At 37.9% G+C, this 23,466-nt stretch overlaps 1 protein-coding gene across 1 annotated transcript in view; it reads left to right on the top strand.

Annotated features, from left to right (window-relative positions):
- The first annotated feature begins 791 nt into the window (after positions 1–791).
- Positions 792–23,466, top strand: part of SNX13 (sorting nexin 13) — a 42,689-nt gene continuing 20,014 nt past the window's right edge. The window contains exons 1-12 of the mRNA XM_009877232.1: positions 792–901; positions 4,417–4,519; positions 9,527–9,616; positions 9,960–10,081; positions 12,451–12,572; positions 12,712–12,813; positions 13,473–13,561; positions 13,874–13,957; positions 16,475–16,613; positions 17,128–17,216; positions 18,331–18,430; positions 21,878–22,071. Of these exons, the coding sequence (XP_009875534.1) occupies positions 9,539–9,616; positions 9,960–10,081; positions 12,451–12,572; positions 12,712–12,813; positions 13,473–13,561; positions 13,874–13,957; positions 16,475–16,613; positions 17,128–17,216; positions 18,331–18,430; positions 21,878–22,071 (1,119 nt within the window). The 5' untranslated portion in view covers positions 792–901; positions 4,417–4,519; positions 9,527–9,538. The remainder of the gene's footprint in view (positions 902–4,416; positions 4,520–9,526; positions 9,617–9,959; positions 10,082–12,450; positions 12,573–12,711; positions 12,814–13,472; positions 13,562–13,873; positions 13,958–16,474; positions 16,614–17,127; positions 17,217–18,330; positions 18,431–21,877; positions 22,072–23,466) is intronic.

A 23,466-nucleotide genomic window follows, 5' to 3' on the forward strand; every position in this document is an offset into this window, starting at 1 on the left:
ACTGCTGAAGTCCTGCTGCGAAGCCAGATCTCTTCTAGGAATGCAATAATGCCTGCCTGGAGAAAATGTTGATCTGGGAATCTAGGATCTGTCTTCTTATATATATAACACACAAAACACACACAAAACCACACAAAATACCATATTTATACTTGTATAATTTATATATTTATATATTCTTACATACAGAGTTTTCTGATTTTAAAACAGAATTGTATTTAGATATTTCAGTGAATTGTTTGAATGCTCTTGATTTCTGTTTTAAAAATTTATGAGAGGTAGCCATCAGTTTCCGTCTCCTATTTAAGGATTTGGTTTACCTGTTGACCTGTTTGTGACTTGAGCGGGGAAACGAGTGGTTTTTTTTGGCCTTGCAACTGCTTAGGGCAGGAACAGTGTTGCTCGGTTGTGGAAAGTGCCATGTTTAGCTGTGTGAAATGAGGTTGTATTCATCTCTTCCTGTGCTGTTACAAAGCTTGCATTTTTCTGGAAAGCAGTGGAGGATTTCACGGAGGGGAAAAAGGGATCTCAAGAAGCAGAAATGCACAAAATGAGAAGAAAAGTATGACACTTTAAAGGGTGATAGTTTGATCTGAAATGAGACATGATTAATGTAACTTGATAACAATATGCTTTTAGAAAATATCAATTTTATTTCATCAAACACAACTCATTTCATATCTAGGTAAAGCATATCAAACTTTGTAGAGACTACAAATATTGCTTTGAAGACTCGAAGTTTTACGAATGTCATGTTAACTTTCTTTTCTTTGTGTTCTTATTTACAGACCAGTCTTTCCATATGGGGATGGGGAAGTCTTGGCCTTGTGCTTTTTCTAGTAACTTTTGGACCCTTCGCTATATTTTATTTTGCATTTTATATCCTCTGCTTTGTGGGTGGGTAAGTATACTACTAAGTAGTGTTTTGTATAATTTACTATGGAAGTAATATTTTAATATGTATATTAGCAAATAATTTGCTCTGAAAATCTGAAGTGACTTCTGTGCAATTAATATTTTCACGTTTGAGCACCTCTTTATGAGCAAAACTATGTATTTTTAAAAAAAATCTTAATTTTTATCAAAAGTAATTTTTTTTCTGCTGTTGAATAGTACTTATGCTGCCTTTGACCAGGCAAAGAAACCATTTCTGATTAGGGGGGAAAAAAGTAACTATTTGCAACGGATGTTAGAGGACAAATACATAAAATCAATGTTAACTTCGGCTCATACTTTCTATTACCATGTCAGTTCTTTTTCCAGGTGCTTATTAAGTAATTATGTCCAGTTTCCTTCTCAAATCTCATTTTTCTACCCAAAATACTTCCTGAGGAAAGTGAGTGGATGCTTTCCTGGGTGTGTGGAAATGATGCTACATCTGGCCAGGTCTTGAACCAGTAGATCAGTTCAGCAGTTGTAGACATTTCATACTTTATCTACATAGACAGGAAGGGAGCAAACAGCACTAGTATTGTGTATTATTATGTTTGCTTTTAATTATTATGTTTGGTTTTATTGCCAAGTCTAAATGTATTAGTGGAATATTCCTTCTTCCCCTCCCCCCTCAAACTAAACTGCAAGACGTAACATTTCTAGGCTCTTCAAGACCTGCTTGACTTCTGATGGGGTTTTTGACCTGTCTTGAGTATTTTTTTTTTATCCTTCCTTTGAAATGCTATTTGAACCTTCTTATTGGATGCAGAATGTAGGTACATTCCTGTACGTCTCATCAAAAAATGTAAAAGAGGTTAGTGGGTAGAATGAGAGCTGCTACGCTTGGGTTTCAGCTATGTTAAACGTGTAATTCCATCTCTGAGAAATCAGAATAGTCGGTCTGCTAGAGTGAAGATTTAGTTAAAGTAAAACTAACTTCAGAGTAAATGCTTTTGTTTTGTTAAGTCTTGATACACGTATCATTGGCACATTTTCTGGCTGTTAGTCCAGGGCAAAGAGTTCGTCCAAAGGGCAAGAGTTCATTGATTTACTGTTTTGCGTTACCACTTCCTTAGTATTTGCAGTATGAAAAATAACGTGGGATGTAATCGTTTCTTTAAAGCTTATCATTGTCTTGCTCAGTTGCGGTTGTTTGACTTTTCCAAGCTGACAGTCACAGCAGTTTCTCGGGGAGCGTGGCTGACGGCAGCTGCGGCTGGATGCCCCGAGACTGCCTCCAGTGCCCCAGCTCCTTCCTCCTCACCTCGGCCCTGATCCCTCTCTGCTCCGATTCTTTTGCCCCGCTGGTTCATTTTGGGAGCCAGTCAGTGAACATCGATCTCCTTTCGGATAAATTCATCTTGTGGTGGGGTGTCTGATAAAGCAGAACTTGTATCCATCTCCCCGTGATGTGTGTACTTATGGAGAGAGACATGAAGTCTCAGCCTTTCCAGCAGAATTTTTAATTATTTTTATTATTTTAACATACATCTGCTGGACTGAGGCTGTGATCTGCCCCTTTTTTACGCTGTTAATCCTTTTCAGAGTGACACATGTACTTGAAATTTTAATGTTCAGCATACGGTACCATGAGTGCTAACTAGGTCAGATAGTTTTATATCTGAATTATTCTTCCCTGCTTTCCCTTTTTGAATTGATTCCTGGGAAGTTATGCAAAATATGTCGTATTTCTCTTAGAAACAAACAAATTAATATTATAAAGTTAGTATGTTTGAAGTTAAAACTGACTTCAGGTCACCCCAAAATGCGTTTTCTGTGGATTGGGGTTTCTTTGTTTTGTATTTTTTGTTTGTTTGGGGTTTTTTTAAAGAAGTCTGAAGATTATAATAGAAAAGTGGTAGATAATAAAAAGAAACCCCAAACTTTTTAATAATTGACAAAACACACTCCTCCACGCCTAAAACACTAGTCAACTTTTAAGCATAGTAAAAGTGAGATTTTTCTAAGCAAGGTCTGTCCTTGAACTGAATTGCAACGTTACTGGCATCATTGGTGTTAGGATTTTTAAAGCTATCGGGTAGCATTTGGAACAGAAGAGGAATTTGACCTGCTTTTATTTTTGTTCTCATATGTAAAAAGTTCATGTGGCTGGCAGATAAAGACAGCTGTAAGGGAATCAAAAATATCAAGTAGAGATTTTTCTTATGCATTATCAAGCTATGAATAATAATTTTGTGTAGCTTGCATGTTTGTTTTGTCCTGGAGATGTTCAGGTATAAACGTCCACCTCCCTGCTTCTGAATTACTGAGCTTCTGGAGCACTAAAAGTAATGGTTCCCAGCTTGGGAATTTAAACGTTTGAGTGGCGCGTTTTACCTTGGTTAGGAATTTTCTTCTAACCATATCTTATATCAACAGCAATCTATATTGAAATAATGGATTATTTCAGCACATTTCAAGCCTGGAATAACTTTGAGTTCCTGTGGTCAGAAATATTGCTCAGCTGGTCTTTAAATTGAATGCTTTGAAATTTATGTAAAAAGTTCTGTGTGTTTAGCCATCCCCAGGCTGGTCTGAGTGGCAGGCTAGGAGCATATTCTTTTTTTTTTTTAATGCTTGACTTTTCAGAGGCTGCATATTTGATTCTGTTATAATTGGCACAGCTTTTAGTTTTTCATCTGTATCTTAGTGAAACGAGCTTTATATTCATATCTTCTTGTGCCCTAGTGTCATAAGCTGTAAATAAATTACTGCTGTTGTAGCAAGGTTGAGCCTTTTGTAGTGGTTGCTTTTTCCCTTATGCCTTCGTTATAGCATAAAGAAAATAATAATAAAATTAACTGCTGTCCTGCTTCACTATAAGTCATAATTTAAGTATCATTGTAAAAGGGGAGAAGATAATGACTTCAGTTATCCTCTAGACATTTTCCTTCATTCTGTTCTTTATGCAGCCTGGCAGGGCTACCTTTTTTTTTTATTTTTTATTTCTTTGCAGCTTAAAATAGATTCCCAGTTGAAAACTTCCCTACTACTTGTTTAAGCATGTGCTGCTCTCAGTTATTACTACATCAGTTTCTTTCTGGTTTGTGTTTTTGTGTCTTATTCCACAATGCTTAAATGGATCTCCAAAGAGTTTATTGCCCCACGCTGTTGAAGTAAAAAGAATCTTTGTATAAATACAACCAGAGCAGCTTGTGTATGCAGCCCCCTTTCCGTGGACTAGGATTTGTAAGTGTAGGTGACCTGCTGACACCGTGTGACAGGCTATGTGGTATAGACTGTGCTGTACAGATCTGCCAGGTGATCAGAATGGATCAGGAGTGTTAACACAGGGCGAGGAAACTTCATGCTTAATATCGTGTCAGTGATGTGGAGAGGCACCCTGCACTGAAAGAACACTGTACGCGGAGAGTGAACCGTGAGAATTGTCACATATTGTCGTTTTAGAACTCTGTGAAACATTTTCAAGGGGTGGGAGGTGAAGATGGCTTGTTTCAACTGGTATTTCTTTTTCCATTTTAGGGGTTTTGTGGTTACTCTTTTATTTGGAAAAAGCAACTCAGAAAAATACCTTGAGCAGTGTGAACATTCATTTCTTCCCTGTACATCAGTTGGGATCCCTAAGGTAAGGAGAGTTTACTGGTCTGAACTTGTAGATTAGATTTTCTAACTTTGAAAATTAGAATGATACTCATCATGAGTTTTCATGCAAGAATTGTACCCATCTCCCAAGGCAGGAGAGTCTGCCTTTATGTTTTAACTGCAATATGCAAGTGAAATGCAGAATTTTTCTTTCTTGAAATACAAGCTTTTTAAGCATATATGGCGAGTTTGTTTCAAGTTTCTGACTTCATTATTAGAAATAAGAAAGAAGTAACTGGCTAATACTGTCTGTGAGGAAATTACTAAACTGTTTTACTAAACCGTTCCTTTCTAGACTACATGTGTGTGTTGTGTTTTTTGGTTTTTTTTTTCTTTGTTTTGTAGGGTTTTTTTGGTAGGAGTGGTAGCTCCTACTTGTTTTTTCTTCCAGGATTGTCATGACTCTTTAGGATTCTCCCATCACTGGATCAGTAGTCTCACCAGTTTTGATTCTTTGGATTGCTTGTGTTCAGAAAGTTGAAGTTGCTTGCCTAACTAAGAATATTAAACTGTAATGGAGCCCAGATTTACATTACTTCAGGGGTGTAGAAATTATCTCTATCTTTAAGACCAAGCAAAAATCCTGGAAATGCGTAGATAAATGTGGAGCAGCAGTGGGATCCCCCTTTCAACTCTTTTCTTTTTTTTTTTCCCCCTGAGTTCTTAGTAGGTACCTAATTTTGGTTGATGGACCTAAATCCAAGATTCCTAAATGGATAAATCTGCATCTCTTCAGTACAGAATAAATTCTCAATAGCCAAGAGGAAGAATTTCTAGGAATTTCCTGGTTTATGAACCTCTTGGCAGCTCAGAAGTTCAGACATATCTTGGCCTAATCTATTTGCATTCATCAAGACAGAGAAAACGCTTCAACCTGGAGATTACTAATTATGTAATCTAACATGTTTTGGTTGAAACATCCTGCCCTTTCTGAGCTGTCAGGTTACTCCATGTTGTCTATGAAAGTGTGTATGTGTTCAACTTCCTTAGCAGTAGCACTTGGAAATTTATTTTGTTTTTTAGCAGTATGTTTTCTAATCACAGAACTTCTTTTGTGATTGGTTCTTAGCTCCGTTGGTAAGTGGCCTCTTCACTTAAGCCTTTAAACCTGTTGGGGTAAATCTGGAACTTAAGTATATTCTAAACCAAAAGTAATGTCACTGGCCCAAATGAAAAATACAAAGTTTAAGGCTGAAAAAGTCAGCAAACAATTAATGACTGTGTTCCATTAAATAAACCTCATTTTAGGGGACTAAGGTTCTAGGTGCTAAATAGACTTTAGTAATTACCGTGTGGGTTATAGAGTGCTGCTGATGTCTCATGTTTTGAGAGCAGACTTACAAGAAGTTTTGTCTCTTTTAGATTTCCTTCATATTGCTGAAGCTTTTTTGCATTAATATTACTTTTCTGAGCTCATTAGTGTTAGCTTTTTGTGTCCTCTAGTTGCTTTATAAGAGAAAAAAAATGTAATTTTTTTTTTAATGTGTGTGTGTAATTCTTGCAAATTCAGTAGTTTGACTTCTGGTTTGAGTGTGGATTACTGACATGACACTTTTCTCAGCTGACCTGTCTTGATTAATCTCTGGATTTTAGAAAGAAGGTGTTCTGTTTTTTTGGCTTTTTTTTAGATGGTTTACCAAATGCTGTTTGAAGTTATTCTCCAGCTAAAATCTGTTTGTCTTCTACAGTAGCGTTTTGTATTTCTTTTTTTACCACTGCATTAAAACTACATTATCTAGGTTAGCTGAGCTTTTTAGCAGCAGTGCAGGAGATGAGTCCTAGCCAAAACCAAATGTGTGGATCCCCATTTGCTGTTTCTCTATTAAGTTTCTGCTGACTTATCTTTATTGGAAAGTAGTATTTTTAACTTGAAATTGTTTTCATGTTTGAAACCCTTGTAGTCTTGAATGAAATTCTTTCAAGTGGCTAATGTGCAGGTTATGCTTCCTCCAGGAACCAAGTACAAATTGAATTCACCTAATATGATATTATTTTGTGATACTGTATTTTGAGAAGTAATCTGATGATACGCATTCTTTGTAAGAAGCTCTTTTCCCCAAAAGCAGTCAGAGTTTTCTCAATTTTGAGATTTTTTTGTTGTTATTGTTTGGGGATTTTTTTAGACTAAGAGGAATGTTCAAACGCTTGATTTTAAAGAAATGCTTTATAATTTGGAGAACCAAAATGTGGATGGAAATAGTGCGTAGAATACACCAGACTGAGTTAGAACCCAGGATTTGAGGTTGGTAGGCTCCTTGATTGCTGCTTATTATGCTTATTAACAAATATGTAATGAATGCCTCACATGGAGAAATAGTTATGTAAGTTTGATAGAAGATTATGTACCTTTCTGCATTTTTTTTGTTTCCATTCACACAGGGACGTTAAAGTAGGATTAAACTTGCTTTTCTTCCTGCAAGTCTGCTTTATATAACTTTTGTGTGAATAATGTACTTGATGTGCCATAATGTACTGGCTCTGTAAGATATGCAATTGTCTGCAGGTTTACATTAAAATAATGTTGAATGAAAGGCAAGTTTAGAGCCTTCTGAGCTCTTAACTGGAGTGCTACTTTCAATAAAAATTATCAATTCAGTCCAACTTCAACAGAAGTGTGGAATGTTCAGCTATCATAATTGATGTCTCCTACGCTTCATCCAAAGACAGGAGTTTCTGTAGGCTGAATACAACATTACTAAATTACTATAAGATAACAGCAACTTATTAGGTTGGGTACGATATTGCCAAATTACTGTAAGATAACAAGTGCTGGTTGCATATTTCGTCCCTGCCGAGTCAGTGAATCTCATTATTTTGTGTCAGCTGGTCCGTATGCCGTGGTACGTATGGATTTGGTGCAGACATGAAAGCCTGTGGCCGCACTGCAATTTGGGAGACAGTGGCACAGAAAATGAGGCATTTTTCATGTTTAACGGTTACCTAGCATAGTTTGGAAAAACGGGCTTAAAAAAATGTCTGTTAGTGCAGTGAAGCAGAAATCGGAAGTCTACTCAGTTACGTGCTTGTGGAGCCTGGGTTTCTTCACCCTGTGCTGCTTCTCGCTCTGTAGAGCCCATGTCCCACCTTCCTCTTAAGTGCTTCCTGCCTGCTTAAAATGAAGAAAATAGGTGTAAATTTGAACGATACAACTGATACTAATTTTTCCTAACTAGTGATGTAATACTGGTAGAGTATGTCAGACTCTTTTGGGTGTGAACTGACGCTCAAATAGGACAGTTTCCTCCAGATGTGCTGGGGCCTTCCTTTAAGTCCGTCCTGTAAGTCTGGAAGGCCAGGCTTGTTTCCAGGTGAGAGCTACAGTCAGATGTTGTAGCTGCAATGAAATAAAAGCAAAAATTGTAAATTCTAGGTGTTTTCAGACATATAAAATTCAGAGTGTTGGTATATGTATGTAAACATTTCACCGGAGAAAAAAGAGTGTGAAAGAATGGTATAATCTCAGAGTTGGCTCTGCTCTGAGAGGAGGTTGGACAAGATGACTTTCTAAAGTCCGGACTGAAAGCGGGTTTGTGTGAGCCTTTGAACATGCAGCTTTTCAGCAAGTAACCTTGCGTATTCTCTGTGTGCCCCTCTCTCTCTTTCTTCCAGCTGCTGCTTTTTCTTCTGTTTTCCAAATGCGTTTTTATGCATGAAATCCTCAGGCGTCAAACCTGTCTTTTAACAGTTTTGTCTGGCAATTTGAACTATGCCATGCTAAGTAAAAGTATTTAGTCGTTCAATTCTGTATTGCCTTGGTATTTCTGACACTGTCAAGGCGAAAATATTTTGGAAATTCATGGGTATATAGCTGGAGTAATGTTTAAATATGAATTAACTTGATTCATATTAAGGTAACGTGAACTTTTATCTTAAAAAATATACAGAATTTTGCAACAAAGTACTTTGTGATACAGTTTGTTAAATAGGAGGAAGAATGTTTTGTGGCCTTAGATATTTCACTGCCATTCACTGTTAACTGGTTTGAATGTGAGGTACTTAAGGAGAGTCACATAGAATAGAATCACTTGACGTGGTTGTAGCTTTCTAGATCCAAGAATAAAATAATAACAATACTGTAGGTTGTTATTTTTGTGAAATAAAGGGTTTTATTGCAGATTTCATCTTAGATTGGTAGAAAGATACTGTATTAGTCCTCTCAGAGAAGCTCTGATAAAGGGTGTTCTTTTTCAGTACACCACTGGCCAAAAGTCAGGTCTGATGAAGTCGTTCTTGGAATTAACTGCTCTGAGTTACAGTTCTTCTATAAAATATTTTTTTACCCCTTATCAGTTACTTTTTAAAGACTTGTCTGTCAAGTACTGATGGTACAAAAGAGTAATTTCTCTTCTGGCATTTAGAATAAACTGAGATGGATAAAGACACTGAGAAGAAAAAAAACCAAAACAACAAAGAATTGAACAATTACCTGCCTGAGGTTGCACGGGAGGTTCACAGTCAAGTGTGGAGCTGGAGTGTTACTCACAAGCTGTCTTGTGCTGCTCTCATGTCCTGCCTTCCTGCTTTTCTAACTTTGAATTTTTTTTTCCTCCTGATACAGTATTTTAGTAAAGTTGCTACTTTACAGTAAGCAAGATTTTTTTTTTTAGGCTAATTTTCATTTATATTTAGTATATACTGAAAAAAATAGATATTATTGTTGCCCGGAGAGGCTGTAGATGCCCTCTCCCTGGTAACATTCAAGGTCAGTTTGGAAAGAGCGCTGAGATACCTCCTGGAGTTGAAGGTGTCCCTGCTCACTGCAGGGGGGTTGGACTAGATGACCTGTAAAGGTCCCTTTCAACCCAAACTGTTCTATGGTGCTATGATTATATCTAATCTACTAGATATTATAAATTATATATGAACTATAATTATAAGGAAAATGTATGAAGTCATTACTGGTAGCATACATACCTCATAAAAAAGAGTAGAGCTGATTTTTAAATATAGCGAAAATCTGCGAAGTTAACATTTCCTGATTTCTTTCAAGTGCATAGAAGAAATGAAGCGTGAAGCCAGACCTATTAAGATTGACAGAAGACTGACAGGTGCAAATATAATTGATGAGCCTTTGCAACAGGTAAGTTCTAACCAGGACTACTGAACCTTTTTTATTTTTGCAAGTAGTGACTATGTAATATCTAAGTAGTTGAGAAAGGCTATCGTATTTCAGACTGGTAAGTAAAAACCCATTGAAGATGAACCAGGATATTGGGCAATATTTGAGTCTATTTTCTCTATATTGTAGTTTCTCAGCATAGCGGCGATGAACGCACACGAACCAATACGAAAATGATGTTTTGGCGTGCGAGTTGTGTTTTCAAGACAACTGCTGTTTCATTATCAGGCACAGAAAAGCTATTTTATGTTTTGTTGTCCTTTCATTCATTAGTTCATCTCTACTTTTTCCTTTCTAATGGCAGGTAATCCAGTTTTCCCTGAGAGACTATGTGCAGTATTGGTATTACACACTGAGTGATGATGAATCGTTTCTTCTGGAAATCAGGCAGGCTCTTCAGTATGCACTGGTTCAGTTTTCTGCCAGGTAAGATTATTTATGTTTACATCAATACACCGTTGAAGCAAGTGGACAGATACCTCTGCGGGTTATATAGTAGTAGATAAATGATTGTCTCGTGGCATAGTTTGGTGCATTTTACAGAAAAAACATGTAAAATTTTAAGATCTAAGAACTGCAGTGTTTTGCTGACCCCCTAAGGAATGAATGGGGATGATGTCTGTAGTCATGGTGTTCTGCAAAATGGCCTTTTCAAAATTTAGATTAATGTCTAAAATTTTCAGTAGCTTTTTTCTGGAACTTAGGCATTGAGTTGTATGAATCATTACCTTTTTATACGTAGGTCTGTTTCTTATAAACAGCAGGACTCTCCCAATATAAGTCAGTCTGAAAGCCTTTAATTCAAAATTCCATATCAGCTCAGATGACTTTTTAAAGCTGGTATTACTCTTTAGTATGTAGAACCAGTGAATATTTTTAAAGGAATGGTAATCTGGGGAACAAAATATGTCATATATGTAAATTTTCTTTAAAAACAAATTCAGAACAAATGAATTATTTGTTAATTGTTTCATGTTTTTTCTGCTCTTGTGTAATCAAGTAGTAGGAAGTCAGGGAAGTTGTCTGGGAAATTATTTATCTTCTTTAGTATTTCTCAACCCAGGTACCGTGTGCCTTTATATCCATCAACCTCTTTGTTCAGTAAGGATTTCACCTGTTTGTCCCACTGTGCTGACTGACATCTGTTTTCAGAAGAGGTTGTTGGCCACCTAAATACAATAAATTCTTGGCGCTTTTTAGGTGATGTTATCCCCCTCTGCCTGTTCATTTGAAAATGTAGGTCAGTGTGCTTTTCTGGCAAGAGAGGTCAAAGATGGAGAGCTGGATTTACTGCTAGGAGAAATTCATTGTAATAAAATCTTCTAATTGTGAAATAATGGATATACGAGGAAATGATGTTGGAAATAGTGAAAACTAGGCTAAACTGACTGTATATTAACAGCAAGCAATGCTGTGCTCGTGTGAAATGGACCTGGCTACCCAACTTCAGTGTTCTTGTCTATTTGGCCAAGTTACTTCACTGAACAGTATTAAGCACTGAGTTTGTGACAAAGTAGTTCAAGTTATAGCAAAATTTATTAATTTTTTTTCCCCTGTGGTACTATAGACCTTTTCAAAAATAGCCACGATTCCTGTGCAGTTCTGGTGTTCTGTAGAAATTAAATTGGTTTCGCTGGGCTGCAGCAGTTGTCATTTACCAAGAGAAAGTGGTCGAGTGTATTTGTAATGACTATAGTTGGATAGAGCTGTAGCAGTCTTAGATTAGTATCGTTATCTCTAATTTCATGTATCCTGTGGGCGTCTGGTAAGAATGAATACGGTGGGATATTTTGCCTTTTTTTTCCTTGAGAGTTCCACGTTTACGAGAATGGTGTAAGGCTGCCACCTAGTGCTTTTGTGTGATTTGTTGATTTTGCGACTGGTGGATCTGTTTTATTGATTCCTCTTGATTGACCACCCTTTGAGAGACAGCTCAGCTTATTTCCACAGCTAGATTTGGCAGTAGGCTTTTTTCTTTTCCAAAATTCCTCATCTCTTTCTCTCTCTTTGAGCAGGTGAGGCAACAAAACACAAAAAAGGAAGCGCTGTGGAAGGATTGAGCTATACTGAAGTTAGGGATCTGAGAGAATTCGTGTAGTGGAATACTTAGCACAGAGTAAAAGCTATCACTGACATTTAATTTCATTAAACCCAGAATGCATACGTGCTCATCCAGTTTGACTAGTAAGGCATGGACATCTTGAGGATATCTCTGCATGTTTTTTATATCAGTAAGGAAATAGTTTTATGGAAATCTGACAGTGGCTGTTTTCTGAGGTGAACCTGGTGGAGGTGTGTGCTAATTACCTCCCATGTAAGCTCTGCAATCAATTGTTGATAATATTAAATCGCTTGAATTTTCAAGTGAAACGTATTTTCTCACTCGTGCTTATGCTGCGAGTTCGGAAGAAAATTATGTTGTTTAGATGCCTTCCAAAACGATAGAAAATGGCTGAAAAAGACCTGGGGAGAATTTTAGATTTAGGTTTTAGACTGTTTATATCAGGATTTTTCGCAGATGTTTGTTAATGTCATGAATCAGAATGCTACTCCAGATACTAATGTTGAACTGAAAGTAATTCAGGCATAAATATTAATGCGGTGTGAGAGTAGTGTTTTACAATATTTGATTTGTTTTCAGTGGATGGGCAGTTAGGAAACTGATTTATGTCTTTGCTTTTCCATGTTTACTGTCAGTGTGGTTTTGGCAGGGGGTAAAGAAAAGTGGAAATTTATTACTGTTCTTTGTGTTCAGGATAAAATAATTCATTTTCCTGGATGTCCTTCTCCAATAGGTCGAAGGAAACGGACTGGCAGCCTTATTTCACTACACGACTTGTTGATGACTTTGGCACTCATCTTCGAGTTTTTAGAAAAGCTCAGCAAAGAATAGCAGAGAAAGGCGATCAAATGAAAGGTAACGTAGTGATTTAAATATTTTTTGATTTGAGCCTGAGTAGGCAGGTATTTTATGTGTGTGAAACACAGTTAGCTTTATTTTATAATTCAAGTTTACTCTCAAATTTCTATGATGCTTCTTATTTTGTTTTTTATAGACCAAGCTGAGGAACTTGTAGATACATTCTTTGAGGTTGAAGTTGAAATGGAAAAAGAAGTCTGTCGTGATCTCGTCTGCACTTCTCCCAAAGATGAAGAAGGTCTCTCAGTATTATTTTCTGAAGTTATTTTAGTATAGCAAACTAAATTAAAAAGCTAACAATTGTGTTGACAATATGAAATATACTGAAATCCTAGCATGTGACTTCCAAAGCACAGTCACTTACTATAAAGTTCTTCTAATTTGTACATATTAATGCTTATAATTATAATGAAGTGTGTACATATGGAGCATTGCTCTTTTTCACTGGAAGAATTTTAAGATGGAAATATGTTACTCTTTTTCATTGGAAGAATTTTAAGATGGAAATATGTTATCTGGGAAGCCGGGGATAGCATTGCAGGATCCTACTGCTTTTTTTGTTTTTTAGTTCTGTTTGCCTTATCATCACTCCAAAGCCTTCATTAAAAAAACTCAGTTTATCTTTTTTGGGCAAAGCGGAAAAAAACTGTATGTATTAAATAAGGAAAATACATTGAATTAGGTTTTTGATTCTTGGAATTTGGACTGCTTTTGGCTTGGTTTTGAGACACTGAATCTGTCTCAGGTTAACATGAGTGCTGTTTCTATTCAGTATGAAAAGTGTTACTGGAACATTTGGATTGTAAGAATGTTTATGACTGTATATTTGAATTTATAGGTTGGTTTTTATGCTACCAGGAAAGATAGGAAATAATATAAAATTGTTCTCTGTCCTAGGATTCCTAAGGGATCTGTGTGAGGTTTTACTGTATATATTGCTACCTCCTGGAGACTTCCAGAACAAGATCATGCGATACTTTGTCAGGGTAAGTACAGACTCTAAAAGCCATCCCAGTTCTTCTTAAGTATTTAGTAATAGAACAGTTTGTGTGAAAAGTTTGTGAAGTGTCTTTTACCTTTAGCAACACTAGAAAAGTGTGGTAAATTGGATATTGTTTTTCCTGAGGTATTAACATTATCTGTTATTAATTGAAAGACAATGTTCTAACGCCTATTGAATGTTCCCTTTAATTGCACATTTTTTATTTTAGCTTCTACACAGTGATTTTTTAATTGTTGCAGTTATATTAACTTTATGAATAAATGTGTGAAATGATTTATTATATTTTGTTTTTCAGGAAATCCTCTCCCGAGGAATTCTTCTTCCATTAATAAACCAGCTCAGTGATCCTGATTATATTAATCAGTATGTCATATGGATGGTAAGATTTGTAATATTTAAAATGAACGATATTTCCAGAATGTTTTTCAAATAGACCTTTGCTTGTGTTGCCTGTAATCATGGCAGGATAGATATCTGGTAGAAAAAGTTACTAATGAATATATTAGCAGTGATGTTGAATTTTTAGTTGGTATAATAAGTTTTATGTATACATATTTATAAATAATGTATACACACACACACAAATTCGCACTCTGCCTGTATTATCTGTGCTCTGTGTTGTGGCTGTTTGGCAAAAGTTACCTGACTGAGGACAGGTGGATGACAAAGTGTAAAGTTGAGTCCTCTGAGTGTTTTACTTGGGTGTTTAGGAACCAGAGCAGTAACCTTGGAAGTTTTTTTCCTTGACTGTTTTTACAATGTGTCCGTTAAAGCTTAAGAGGCCTCTAGAATGACAAATTGTAAGATTGAGGGGGTTTTTGCTTCTGCTAAGGAACCTCAGGGTGATTCTTTTAGGGACATTTGTGGTAACCCTTAGTAGTTTAACTGAATGGGAAGGAACAAAGCCTTTACATTGATCTCTCTCTAATACATCTGCAAAAAAAAGCCCAAACTTAGGAAAATAATAATTATAGTAAAATTAACGTAACAGAATATTCACACCTTAATGTTATTTGTGCTTGTGTTTTTTCCTTCTTTGCAAAGCAAATTAAAACTTACTCTTTTAGGTCATGAATCTAGTTTTATTTATTTTTCCTCTCCCCAAGTTCTCTCTACTTCTGTTCGTATATTGTAGTATTATAGTACGCATTCAAGTATTATGCTGCAAAACCCCTTGGATTTCTGAGTAAAAGTTCTTCTGTATGGAATGAATTCAAGTGTATGTGCACAATGTTTCCTTCACGCCAGCCACTTTCATTTCCTATAAGAGTTTGCATGCTACTTTTTTACAGGAATCTAGCTTTAATTAGAAAAAATACTGCTGCTCGTATGGACCGAGCTTTTCAATTTTTGTTTCCCCTTTCCTCCTACGCATGTTCTTTATTTGTAACTTGGCCTCATTCTTTATTTACTGAGCTCTGCCCCCGGCTGCATCCAAAGATAGAATTCTGACTTCTTTGTAAAGCTTTCTGGTATGATGGTGATGTCCCAAATATTAATTTTCGTAATTGCTTTCTGGGATGAGGAAGCAAATGTGCTGGGGGAAAGATAAAGAAGAGAAAATGCTTTCCAAAACTTAATACAAGTCTTAGGAAATGAAGATTGCTGCAGAAATTAAGGTCAGAAGTAGAGATGACTGAAAAGGATTCTGGCTCCTTTTAGAACCTTTTGATGGAAAATTAGATTTGAGTGAAAAAAAAAGTCAGTTTCTGAAAATGAGACGCTTAATTCTGTTTCTAGGCACACCACAGTTCGATACCAGTTCCCTTGCAATAAAATAGAAAGCTTCAATATAAAATTAGAAGTTAATCTAGACTTCTTTCTACACTGTGAAATTCACGTTTTTACAAAATATGGAAGTTCAAGCATTACTTGTACTATTACTTCTAAAAGCAGATTTCTCGGAAGATTTTTCCATTAACTTCAGTTAAAGCTCTTCATTCTGTCTGTGCTGTGCAACTCATGTCAATGTCCTTCTGCAGTACAGACCAAGTATTATATTTCCATATCAAAGCGAGCATTTATGAAAGAGGGGGGTGAAGTCACTTTTTTTGGCTTCAGATGGTGAAGACAACATTGGAACCCGACCGTCTGCGCCTGCGTGCGCGGGCGGCGAAGCTGCCAGCCTTCCCTGCTCTCCGTGCCGCGTTCACCACGGTTCCCAGGGATCGCGGCAGCCAAGCGGGCGTCCTTGCACAAGTTGGAGTCCTTGGAGCACGTTCACCCTATGCCAATACTGGAAATGTTGTAGGATATAATGAAAGAGCTTAATAATATTTACAAAGGTATCTGAATTAGGGTTTCAGGAAGGATATAAATTCTGTAATTTCCTCCCTATTTTCCTCCAGTAGGTTACAGTGACGTTGTAGAACGTTTGAATTATTTTTGGAATTCTATATTTTAAAAAGCCATTACATTGGGAGCCTTGTACACTTGCAGGAGACCTTGGCAAAGCTCGAACTGAAACCTTTTCAGTGATCTCACCAGTTTCTGCCTGCTTAGTTAAGGAGATAGGGACTAGCAGCAGATGATTGATTGGGTTTTGGGAAAGATGGTCTTTCCCCAAGTTTTCTCTACTTCTAGGTGACCTTTAAAGATCCCTTCCAGCCCAACACATTGTATGATTCTGTCGTAAGATCTTTATTAACTAGATTAACAGACTTCCCAAGCATCGTCGTACTTGGAAACAGAGACTGATGGTGTGAAATAGGTTTTAACTGTGTGCATGCGTCTTTTTTCTTTGTGCGTGTAAAATGGTAGTATCAAAAGGAAGATTTAGAAGCATCAAAGTAAATGCCACTTTGCAGTGCTGGGTCAAAATAATTCACTTAAAGCAAGACGTGATTTTTTTTATTTAGCTGTTCTGCATTATTCACACTGTAAAACTTCATTTCAGATTCGTGATTCCAACTGTAACTACGAGGCCTTTATGAATATTATTAAATTAAGTGATAATATAGGAGAGTTGGAAGCAGTGAAAGATAAAGCAAGTGAAGAACTGCAGTATCTTCGATCTCTAGATACGGCGGGAGATGGTTAGTGCTGTGGTGTTTTACGAAACATGAAATGCATTTACGAGCGTGATCTGTGAAGCGTATTCCAAAAGTTTAGAAAAAACCCCAGAACTCTGATGCAGCATAGTATAAAATACTTTGTTATTTAAAAAATAAATTGTATGTGAAGTGTTAAAACATGAATCTTCATACGTGGGTTTTTGTGTTTACTTTTTTAAAAATTATTATTATTTTTTTTTTTTCAAGTATGGATTAATAGGTTAGGTATGTTCTGTTGAATCAAAACTTTTCTGGCTGGTAATACTTTAGCTATAATGGGTAGTCAACTCACAGTTAATTTGAAAATGGAAAGAGGAAAAATTCCTTCTTGTTCACTTCTGTTAGTAAGGTATTTTAAACTGCTAAAAAACCCTTCCCCAAAAAAGCTGATGTTCTGTATGTATTTTGTCACTTTGCATGATATTTTTAGAGCATTTCAGAGCAAGACTTTATTTACTAATCTGCATTGTTTAATCCTCTTTGTTTTTGCTTTCAGATATCAACACTATAAAAAATCAGATAAACAGTTTATTATATGTTATTAAAGTATGTGATTCAAGAATTCAGAGGTTGCAGTCAGGAAAAGTAAGTTTTGGAATTTTTAGTTCTGTAATTGAAATTGCAAATGACTTACTAATTTGGTCTAGCTTTTTAATTCTGTGTTTTAAAACACAAACGGAAATAGGCATTTATAGGGATGCAGTGTGTAATGGAAGTTAGTCTTGTATTTGCAGTTTAAGTACGGAAAAAATTTCTAAAGGTTCCTGGTTTTAGAGCATTTTAGGTTCTGGTTTTATTAGTTATGTTTATACATCTTAAAACTAGTCTTACCTTCTCAATACAAGAGTTAAACCAGAATGTTACATGGATATGAAACATCTTTGTATTTATACACCTCGATTAAGTTCTTTTTCACAACTCCAGTGCCTAGCTTAGTCTTTGGCAAAGATCTCTTTTCTTTTTGATAAAGGTACCACTTGCTGATTATTTTGCAGTGCCTTGTGGTCTCCATGTGTTGCCTTTTCTTAGACATAGTTAACCTCTTGAGTTCAACAAAAAGCCTAAGACAAACTGGATGTTGAATTTGGGAACCTCGTGTTTTTTTGTATTTGAGTTTATATTTTAAGGCTAAAGAGTCAATATGTTTCACTTTACTTAGTTTTCTGACTCTCTTAATTGGATCTGGATACGACTCCAAGATAATTTAACCTTCTGTGCATATTGACTGTTGAAATAATTAAATGTTCTACAGCAGGACCTGGAAGCTTTACTGTAATACCAAGGAATGTCATATTGACAGAAGAAAGTTGAGTAGAGATGAATTTAAGATGTGGTGACCTGGACCTCATCAAGTGCTGAAATTAGTTTACCTTGTTAATTCATTTTCATTCTGCTGTCACTGCTGGTGAGGGATTTGGGATGAATTTCACCTGTATAGTACATGACAGGGAGTGTTAAACACCAGCTTCCCAAGTATCAGAAATCGTACATGTGGAGAGCAAATAGTTACGAGAACATGAGCTTGTAACCTAGATCTTCACTTATGAGTGATTGTGAAAATAACTAACTGTGGAGGGGCTTCTTTATTTTCTACAGTGTAATTTATTTTTATTACGTCTGCTTTGTGGTAAGCAGAAGTTTTTAAAACTAATTTTTAAAAAAAATTAAGCTTGTGAACATACTAAACTGTGTCTTACAGGAAATAGATACTGTGAAACTGGCAGCAAACTTTGGAAAACTTTGCACAGTCCCTCTGGACCATATTCTGGTAGACAATGTTGCACTACAATTTTTTATGGGTAAGTATTCATTTATCTGATATTTTATTAATAAAGAATAGGCAAACTCACAGGACTGTATGCTTGCAATTGCTAAATATAGGGAACAGAAACCTTTTTGCAGATCAGTCTGTAATTAACTGTTCAGAACACCATACTTGGTACTTGTAAAAGCTTGTATCAAGCTTGTTTCAATACTCATCTCTCCATAAGGCTGTTCTTGGCTGTTTCTTGGACTCTCACTTCACCAATTTGTTCTGTTTAGAACATCACAATTGCAAGAATTGCTTAGAAGTTTGTAATTGGAATGACTCTGGAACTTATCACCATCATTAGCCTTTCTTTTACTCATGCGGCTGAAGCTAATGGAACTAATGACTACGGATGCTAGATTGAAATTTGGAGGATTACAAGGCTACTGAAGGTTGTCTGTTTGAGAAGCTAAAATACAGCAGTAATTTATCTACTATTTTAGGTTCATCATACAATCGGGAAATTTTTAGATGGATTAAAGTTGTACAGATTTTTAGTGCTTTATCATCTTTTATTCTCTTCTGTGAATTAATTGGGCTGCTGATGTCATTATTAAAAATATCTATCAGTTTTGGTGGTGATGATAGAAACCTCTTTACTGTGAGGGTGACGGAGCCCTGGCACAGACTGCCCAGAGAGGTTGTGGAGTCTCCTTCTCTGGAGGCTTTTAAAACCTGCCTGTTTTAAAACAGGACGCGTTCCTGTGTGACCTACTCTAGGGGATGCTGCTCTGGCAGGGGATTGGACTGGATGATCTTTAGAGGTCCCTTCCAGCCCCAAACATTCTGTGATTCTAAGATTCTATGAGTGAGCCAAGTAGGGGAGGTGCCCCACCGGGCCTGTTGTTTGGGAACAGAGAAGAACTTACGGGTGATGGGATGGTGGGAGGTTGTTCTGGGCATAGTGATCACAAAGTGATAGGAGTGTTTGATTCTTGGGGAAGTAAAGAGGGGTGTCAGCAGACCTACCACCCGGGGCTTCTGGAGGGCAGACTTCGTTGTGTTTAGGGGCCTGGCTGACAGAGTCCCTTAGGAAGCAGTCCCAAAGGGCACAGGAGTCCAGGAAAAGGGTGGCCATTCCTCAAGAAGGAAATCTTAAAGGGGCAGGAGCAGGCTGTCCCTGTGTGTTGAAAGAGGAGGTAACAGGGAAGGCAACCTGCCTGGTTGAACAGAGAACTTTGTCTGGGACTCAGGGAAAAAAAGGGAGTTTTAAGATCTTTGGAAGAAGGGACAAACAACTCAGGAGGACTACAAAGATCTTGTGAGGTTTTACAGGGAGAAAGTTAGAAGAAACAAAGCTCAGCTTGAACCAAATCTGGCTACTGCCATAAAAGACAATAAAACATGTTTCTATAAATACATCAGCAGCAAAAGGAATGCTAAGGAGAATTTCCATCCTTTATTGGATGTGGGGGGAAAATTAGCAACAAGGGATGAGGAAAAAGCTGAGGTACTTCTACTGCCTTCTTTGCCTCAGTTTTTAACGGTAAGACTAATTGGTGGGGTATCCAGCCACCTGAATGGAAAGACAGGGTTGGAGAGCAGAATGAAGCCCCTCTAATCCAAGGGGAAATTTTTGGTGAACTACTGCACCATTTAGACATACACAAGTCTATGGGGCTGGATGGGATCCACCCAAAGGTACGGAGGAAGCTGACAGAAGTGCTCACCAGGCTACTTTCCATCATCTGTCAAAAGTCCTGGCTTACCACGGAGGCCCCAGTGGACTGAAGAGTAGCAAATGTGACACCCAACTACAAGAAGGGCTGGAAGGAGGATCTGGGGAACTACAGGCCTGCCAGCCTGACCTTGGTGCTAGGGAAGGTTATGGAGCAGACTATCCTGAGTGCCATCACACAGCAGTGCAGGATAACAAATTGATAAGCAGGACAACTAGCATGGATTTGTGAAAGGCAGGTCCTGCTTGACTAACCTGAGCTCCTTCTATGACAAAGTAACTCAAGGGATGAGGGGAAAGGCTGTGGATGTTGCCTGTCTGGATTTTAGTAATGCCTTTTACACTTTCCCACAACATTCTCCAGGAGAAACTGGCTGCTCGTGTCCTGGATTGGCATACCAATCCCTTCACTGGGTAAAAACCTGGTTGGATGGCTGGGCCCAAAGAGTGGTGGGAAATGGAGTTAAATCCAGCTGGTGGCTGGTCACCAGTGGTGTTCCTCAGGGCTCAGTATTGGGGCCAGTTCTGTTTAATATTTTTATCAATGAGCTAGATGAGGGAATGGAGCACACCCTCAGTAAGTTTGCCGATGGCACCAAAATGAGTGGGTGTAATGATCTGCCGGAGGGTGGGAACGCTCTGCAGAGGGACCTGGACAGGCTGGATTGATGGGCTGAGGCCAGTTGGATGAGGTTGCACTTGGGTCATAACAACTCCAGGCAACCCTACAGGCTTGGGGAAGAGTGGCATGACAGCTGCCAGGTGCAAAAGGACCTGCGAGTGTAGGTCAACAGCTACCTGAATATTAGCCGGCAGTGTGTCCACGTGGCCAAGAAAACCAACAGCATCCTGACCTGTGTCAGAAACCGTGCGGCCAGCGGGAGTACGGAAGTGCTTGTCCCCCTGTACTCGGCACTGGTGAGGCCACACCTGCAATCCTGTGTTCAGATTTGGGCTCCTCACTACGAGAAGGACTTTAAGATGCTGGAATGTGTCTAAAGAAGGACAACAAAGCTGGTGAAGGGTCCAGAGCACAAGTCTTAAGAGGAGGAGTTGAGGGAAGTGGTGGTGTTCAGCCTGGAGAAAAGGAGGCCGAGGGAAGGTCTTACTGTTCTCTGCAACTACCTGAAAGGAGGTCATATTGGGGTGGGTTTGGTGTCTTCTTCCCAAGTTGCAAATGATAGGACAAGAGGAAATGGCTTCAGGTTGCACCAGGGAAGATTTATGTTGGATGTTAGGAAAACTTTCTTTACTGGAAGGGTTGTCAGGCATTGGAACCGGCTGCCCGGGGGAGTGGGTGAGGCACCGTCCCTGGAGGGGTTTAAAAGACGTGTTGGTGTGGTGCTCAGGGACGTGGTTTAGTGGTGGACTTGGCATGTTAGTTTTATGGTTGGATTTGATGATCTTAAAGGTCTTTTCCAACCTAAATGATTCTGTGTTTTTATGCGTGTGTTTTGTTAGAATTCCATTTGGAACTTCCTCTCACCTTGTGTCATGCTGTACAGGCCTTTTCCATCCACAGAGTAACAACAGGTTCACTTTTAACATGTGCATTTCAGGAATCAGTGCTTGGTTCCTGCTTTGCTCCTGGTTTTTTTTGCTGATTATCACCAATATCCATATAGTTTGGCTTTTTTTTAAACTCTAGATGACAAGTATTCCGGATGCCTAACCAGGTCATGGAGTTAACATCATAAAGAATTCTGATTCTAAGATGCACAACGATAACTATGACTGTGTGTTGGTTGTTTTCTGTAGATTACATGCAGCAGACTGGTGGCCAAGCACATCTGTTTTTCTGGATGACAGTGGAAGGATACAGGGTTACGGCACAGCAACAGCTGGAGGTACTTCAAAGCCGGCAGAAAGATGGAAAACATCAGACTAATCAAACCAAGGGTTTATTAAGAGCAGCTGCATTCGGAGTTTATGAGCAATATTTATCAGAAAAGGTAGGAATAAGTTATTTCTGTGTTATTTGGAATTTATTCTTTGTTATGGCTAGATTAATATGAAACGGATGTGATGTAGCACAAGCTGTTTACAGGTTTACATTTAAGCTGTTGCTTGTGTAGCTTTTCTCTCCTTATGCCAAGCAGTAAGATAATGTCTTATTTTTGTTGTTTTTTGTTTCTCCCCTCTCTGCTTAGAGAGGCTCGCACTGGCACTGACTATCCTGTCAAATGCACTGAATGTCTTCCTCAGAAGCTAGCTTTCTATAACAGAGAAAAAATAGAGAAAACGTGAAGACAGAATTTTATTCTGTCCTGTTGTGTATGTTGTCCTTTCCGTTCCTTCTACTCTGCCCTCCACCCTTGCCCTTTCTTAAGAAGAAAAGTGTTTGTGAATGGTTTTTTAAAAAAAAGTAACCAGTATTTGTACAAACTTGGATTAAGATTGGGTTTTCAAATGTGCCTCTTCTTAATTATCTGTGTAAATTGCTCAAGTATCACTGCTGGGCATTGTTCAATAGGGTAACCCTGAATGCTTCCAGCAATCTTGTAATAACTGAGCCTCCTAGGAGAGAAGACACTTAGCAACTTGTGTTAACAAAGCATTTTTGTTCTGATTTTGTGCATGCATAAAAATCAGCTCTGGACTCAAAAACTTCTCTCAGAAGATTATCCCTCAAATATCTTGTAATGCTCCTCTTTCTGCATCATTTCTTTCAATTTGGTTTTCCACCCAAGCAGTCTACCGACATGCAGGTCTGCGTAGAGCTTGCTCTCATGGGATTTTGAGCTGAGTGAATGCTCACCAGGTTGAGGTCAGAAACCACGTAACACTCCATCTAGACCCGAGCTGATAACCTCAGCCTCTCAGCTGTGCGGTCGAGTGAGCTGTGTTGGCTCTGGTTCAGTGCTGGCTCCCTGCCTCCGTTCCGGAAAATGGGGAGAGTGTGTGAACTTGGCCCGTCTGAGAAAGTGCTTAATGGGTTTGAAATATGTCAGCCCAAGGAGTGACTGGGAATCTGATGGCTGACACAGTTAGTGTGCTGGGAGCTGGAACAGCCTGCAGGAAAAGCCACCGGGATTACAGCTACTGGTAATCTCTCCAGAAGTTGGCGGAGTTGACAAATATACCATTTCCTGAGGTATTTCAGGACTTCATTCACTTTCTTACTGGCTTGTTCTTCACTTCCAAATCTACCTCTTTCTATTCATGCATAAAATATGTTTTTCAATCCAAGAAAATATGGTTTGGTTATTGCCTCAAAATAACATGTGTAAATTGCTTTTGAGGTGATTCTTAATATATAATCCTGAAATTTCTGAGTGTTGATACAAACTGAATTTAATTTTGAGAGAAGGAGGAAGACTGTGTATTCTAGAAGTTTCTAGAGATAT

The sequence above is a fragment of the Apaloderma vittatum genome, unplaced genomic scaffold (assembly GCF_000703405.1).
Source record: "Apaloderma vittatum isolate BGI_N311 unplaced genomic scaffold, ASM70340v1 scaffold16779, whole genome shotgun sequence".
Taxonomy (NCBI): Eukaryota; Metazoa; Chordata; class Aves; order Trogoniformes; family Trogonidae; genus Apaloderma; species Apaloderma vittatum.